Source organism: Engraulis encrasicolus, chromosome 19, assembly GCF_034702125.1.
Source record: "Engraulis encrasicolus isolate BLACKSEA-1 chromosome 19, IST_EnEncr_1.0, whole genome shotgun sequence".
Taxonomy (NCBI): domain Eukaryota; kingdom Metazoa; phylum Chordata; class Actinopteri; order Clupeiformes; family Engraulidae; genus Engraulis; species Engraulis encrasicolus.
The window spans coordinates 1941418-1947417 of record NC_085875.1 but is presented as its reverse complement, the minus strand read 5'-3'; the positions used below and the strand labels follow the sequence as shown (position 1 = coordinate 1947417).

Sequence of the window (6000 nt, the reverse complement as noted above, 5' to 3'; positions counted from 1 at the left end):
TCACATACACACATGTTCTCTCTCTCACACACACACACTCACACACAACATGGATCCATCACACACAACATGGATCCAACCCGCGTAGGAAAATAGAGACTGAAAAGATACAACCAAAAGGCTCTACTCGAAGGCTCCAGCCAACGCTGTTGAAAGATTGTTTGCCTCTCTCCCTGGCCATCTGAATGAGATGCTTTTTATCAAACGTCATACCAAATCTACATTGGCCTATCTATTTATGTTTGATCTGGCGACTATTGTTGTTTTACTGTCTTGCTTGAATCGCTCTGTTTGGATTACTTGAAGACTTTCCATGGATTATCCTGCATCGTCTCAGTGCCGTGAGTAACCTGGAACATAAGTAGGCTATATCATCAGAGGTGAGCTTCACTTTTGGCCGCGAGAGACTTGGAAGGCGCTACATTTGCGCCACACAACGTGGATTATTGAAACTGAAGACTTGATTTCTTCTATTGGATAATTTCGTTTGGTAGGCCTATAATTACGGACAGTGTAGTTTTTTTGTGACACTCTGACTTTTTTTTTTTTCAAGGAATGTAGGTTAACCCGAATAGTCCCGCCGCCGCGTGGGTTACCTATGCTATTGATTTGTGATACGCATGTGGGTGACCTTTATTGAAGTTGCATGTAATTCTATAGAACAGTCAAAGGAAATTGAAAATGTGATTTTTACAACAGCGACATGACTCTGGTGGTATAGGCCTACTTGAGCCTACTGTTTTGCACCTTGGAAAAGTTTGACACGATTTCAGCACCATGGACAGTCCCTCCCCAGTCGGGCGAATAGCACCACATTTTAGGCTACGCAGATCATTTCCCGTTTGTGCTGTTTGTAATTTAGGTAGCCTATTGCATTTAGCTGACACGATATTGGCAGTTCATTAAACATGATTAAAAGCAAGCCCAAAAATATGAAGGGACTAGAAAAAAAAGAAGCCCATGTCGCATAGCCTAGCCTATAGGTCCAAGCAGAATTTGCAACCCTGCATGAATAGCATTTCTACTAAAACTAGTTGGCCAAAAGTTACTAAATCATTTGGAAGTTGTTACAGTGCCCTGCATGAGAAAAGCCGCACGATTACCGGTAGTTGCGATTTCTATTATAGGCCTGCAGGCCACGGCCGTTATAGCCTATCATTAGTGATCGTCACCTCGCCTATGTAAAATTCCAGGCAAATAAAATTAGAACGTTCACCCATGGCCTCGCCTGACGTAGTCGCCAGGTTACGGTTAAACCCACATTTGCCACAACAAACAACAAAAATCGTTGTTTAACATCGTTTTTGGAGGGACTTATATATGTGGATCATTTATTGAATACAGTGTGTACACATTGATCCAAAGTAGTGGTTAACCTGCGATATACACTTTAAGGCCTGCCAAGGTGAGACGAAGAAGAACACACATGCACCGTGCATGATGCATGCATACAGTACGCACAGACACTAACTGCTGTTAATCATGATGATAGACTTGCCAAGGTGAGCAGCATGGCATCATAGCTTTATAAACACTTTATAAATAATGAACTAATTATCAACAAAATGTTTACAAATGTTTATAAATGGGCAAGAAATACTATGCTAACACAGCAGACACAGCGCAGTCGCAGCAGTCTTGGAAGTTTCTCCTCCAAAGACCAGAAGGCATGAAACCACATAAAACTCATACATCAGAAGCTGATTCCCACTCCACTGTACAGTCATAGTTTGGTTATTACTCATTTACAAACATTTGTAAATGCTTTGTTAAATGTTAATTGTTATTAACTGTTAATAAAGTGTTTACAAAGTGTTTATTTATGTGATGTTTTGGGCCTGCCAAGGTGCGTACTGTACATCCCGCTTTCTGGCGTTCAAGCATTTTTCTTCTGCTACATGAGATATTTCTTCTTTTTATGTCTGAAACAGATATCGACGAGTGTGCCTTCAGAAACTCCTGTCCCAGTGGTGTATGCACTAACACCAAGGGCTCCTTCACCTGCACCACCTGCCAGCCTGGCTTCACCAGATCAGCTGATGGCAAGAGATGTGAAGGTATTTTAGGAAATCAGATCCCTTTTTAAAAAATATATATTTTTAGGGGGTTTTGTGCCTTCATAGGAAAGTCCAGATTATGACAGGAAGAAAGTGGGGACAGAGAGAGATGGGGAGGCGAATAGACAAAGAAAAAACTGAGATTTGAAGTGTGCTGTCTTTTGCTGTATTTTGACACCTCTGCTGTGTAGACATTGACGAGTGTGCCCAGGGAGTGTTCTTTTTAGGTTGTTACGCTTTTCAGTTACAACATCTAGCCACCTCATTAGGTACAATGGAATACCTGGTGTACCAGCTATATAATATCATGTGCTTAGTGTACTTATACCATGAATTTACTTCTACTTTTACTTTTGTCTTCTTTGGTGTGTAGATATTGACGAGTGTGTCCGAGGTGTTGTGTCCTGATGGGGGGTTGTCTCCTCTGGTATATAGATATTGATGAGTGTGCCCAGGCCCTGTGTCCTGATGGGGTGTGCACCAACACTGAAGGTTCCTACTCGTGCACGCGGTGCCAAGCCGGCTTCAGGCTGTCTGGGGACCGACAGAGGTGCGAGGGTGAGTCAGACTGCATGCTACTAATTAATTTGAACGTCGTGCAATTGTGAAAAGTGAAAGCCCAACTGGGAAACTGCAACTCCCATTGTCATTGTGACACAGCACTCCACAACACACAAGTGCACACAGCAAAATTGCATTTATGCTTCACCTGTGCAAGGGGGCAGCCCCCAATGTCGCCCGAAAGGGAGCAGTGCAGCGGGACGGTACCATGCTCAGTGTACCTCAGTCATGGAGGAGGATGGGGGAGAGTACTGGTTAATTACTCCCCCCACCAACCTGGTGGGTTGGGAGTCGAACCGGCAACCTTTGGGCTACAAGTCTTACGCCCTAAGCACTTACCTATGATTGTGACTGAGGTGTTCCTGCACAGTCCGCTACTCTGGGCTTGAACCCGCACCTCCCAGTCAACGCATAAGTTCAGATATGGGAGTCACAGCGCAATACCGCTGAGCTAAAGGACCAGTTTCGGTCACATGTGGTGTGACCTTCTTCAGGGCGCCCTGCAGAAGGTCACACTCGACTGAAACGTGTCGGCTTGATGTCCATGTTTAAATGAAGAACAAAAGTTGTGTACTTGTTTTTCATGTCTATATATTGACAGGTCTCTCTCTGCTGCATTGGTCTTCTTGATTTCTAGATATTGACGAGTGTCTCTCTGCTGTGTTTTTGATTTCTAGATATTGATGAGTGTCTGTCTGCTGTGTCCGTCTGCAACAACGGCATCTGTCTGAACTCGGAGGGATCCTACTCCTGCTCCGCCTGCCCCACCGGGTACCTCGTCTCTGCAGACGGAGAGATCTGCGAAGGTCTGAACACTCAAAACCACACTTCTACAGTTCTATAAAACACATCATCCAGAGGTGTCAAAAGTGAAATTAAAAGTTACAAAAAGAAACACATTTTACTTCCAACACAAGTAACTTATTGCTGTAACCAGTTGACCTGTGTACTTGTCTTGTGATCAGTTGACTCTGCACTGGTTGTATCAAGTTTGTGTTGGGTCCTTTTAGTGTTTTTCAGTAACAACACAGTCTATCTAGTATATCATTAGGTACAATGGAGTAGATTATGTAACAGCTATGTAATATCATGTGCATATGTATCATAGTACAAACCCCAACTCCGATGAAGTTGGGACGTTTGGTAAACAGTGAATAAAATCAAAATGCTATCATTTTCAAAACATTCAATCTATTCATTAGATGGAGAATAGTGAAAAGACAACATATTAAGTGTTAAAACCGAGAAAAAATATTGTTTTGGGGGACATATGTACTCATTTCTAATTTGATAAATCCAACACGTCTCAAAAGAGTTAGGACGGGGATCAGTGAAATTTAGTAAACATCCAAATAAGATAAAACAACAAAGAAGAACATTTCAAAATGAATTGTACTGACGGACAATATAGGTGTCCAGGTATAAGATCATCACAGAGAGGCTGAGTCACTCAGAATTAAAGATGCAAAGGGAATAATTACCATAGTTATTACATACATTTTTGAATTCCCTTTGATTTACCACGATTGAGTGTATATAAGACATATTTTTTGTTAATAAAATCATTGTATAGGTTCATGACATCATGAAATATATATTGGCTGTAGTCTCACTCTAATTCCTGGAGTGCTAGAGCTATTGAAAATTGACCATATTAAGAATGCTTAATGCATGAAAATGACACAGGGGTTTAACATTCTCTTAAGCACCTGAGCTCACTTGAAATAGACCCAGAAGACATGGGAAACTGTCCTTTGCTTACAGAAGTCAGCAGAAGTTGTAGAAGTCCATTCTTTTTGACAATAATAGAGCATTGCACATCCTGTGCTACAGTGAAAATGGACCATCCAACTTGTGTTAGTGCTAGCTTCAAAAGTCAGCCTCCATGATGGCATGCGGGTGCAGTAGTGCATTGGTTAAGATGTTCTCACTCAACTGTAGAGTTAAATACAGTGCTGAATGGTATAAATGGGTTTTAAACAGCATGAAAAGCCACTCATGCATTATATTTTGAAGGGAGATCTTCGATTACTGCCACATAGTAAGGTCAAATTGCATTCTCTACTATGTTTTAACAGTTTGGCTCCATCATAAGGACCAGCAGGTGATAAAATGGTGGGTTTTTGGTCAAGACCTGTCACACTATAACAGGGGCGGAGTGGCCCACCGTTTCCCACCGGGAGAATTTTCCCCTTGGCGGCCCTCTTTAAAAAAAACAAAAAAAAACAAAGTGAACAACATGGTTTCCTAACCAAAAAGACAAAAGCCACGAAATCTGCAGTCGTACTACATGTGAACATTAGTGTAGTCAAAATATCAACCTGAATTGGAGAATTTAGCCTACACCTTGATGAAATGCACAGCCATGTGTAGTCTATGTAAAACGCAGGTATACGCACCCATTTCAAAATTTCAGGGATTGCAGTATACCCACTTAAAATGGATTGATCCATTATTTACAATAGCACAAATATATACAGTACACATAAAAAAATGCTCAAATATACAGTATACCCACTTCAAAAAGTAGACTACACCACTGGAGCCATCATCACAGTCCAAAGCATTCATAGGCCTACTAGGTTAGGCTACATCACGCTATTGTTCCATGCAAATGTGCACTCCACTGTCATTTTGACAGTTTGAAATTGAAATATCGTTTAAGGAAGACGGATGAGCATGGGCACAAAGTTTTGAGTGTGGGGATTTTTAGAAGAGTAGGCTTACAAAATATAGTAGGCCTATAGTAGCCTATAGCTTACAAAAAGTCTGTCTACATTGTGCAATAAACCCACCATGCAGCAAATAAGCCAAACCTAGCTACTTCAAAGCACAACCATAAGTCAACAAAATGTATAACCAAAAGGTGTAGGCCTACCTTAAAACGCTGTCTTCGTCGCAGCAAATGTCTTTGTTTCTTGCAATTACATTTTAATCCACAGTTTAGGCTACACACCCAGCACTGCTCACATCAGAATCTTGTGTGGTAATTATTTTGTTCCATTTCTTCAGACATTACATATGCTACATCCTAAATGTGCCATATATGTATGATATAACATTATTTCGACTGTAAGGAGATATACCTCTAGTTCTAACAAACCAATGCCATCAAAACATGTACAACGTGTTTTCCTGCTTAGCTGCAGTTCACTTCCTTACCACTTGGTGGAGTATGTTCGTAACCCAAGTCAATAACCACAGAACAAGTGAATCTGGAGTGGCAGACTGTAAACTGTAACAGTCATGTGGAAATCGGAAAATAAATCACAACTGACTAATATTTCCGTTCCTTGGTAACCAATCTAAATATCACAGGTTCTTGAAATACTGAAAACGAAACTATGTTACTAAGATCTAGTAAACTTCCGCGATCTACGGT

At 41.1% G+C, this 6000-nt stretch overlaps 1 protein-coding gene across 1 annotated transcript in view; it reads left to right on the top strand.

Annotated features, from left to right (window-relative positions):
• Window positions 1-6000, top strand: part of LOC134435145 (latent-transforming growth factor beta-binding protein 2-like) — a 182506-nt gene that overhangs the window by 128605 nt on the left and 47901 nt on the right. The window contains exons 22-24 of the mRNA XM_063183998.1: window positions 1932-2057; window positions 2493-2615; window positions 3296-3424. Coding sequence (XP_063040068.1) covers window positions 1932-2057; window positions 2493-2615; window positions 3296-3424 — 378 coding nt within the window. The remainder of the gene's footprint in view (window positions 1-1931; window positions 2058-2492; window positions 2616-3295; window positions 3425-6000) is intronic.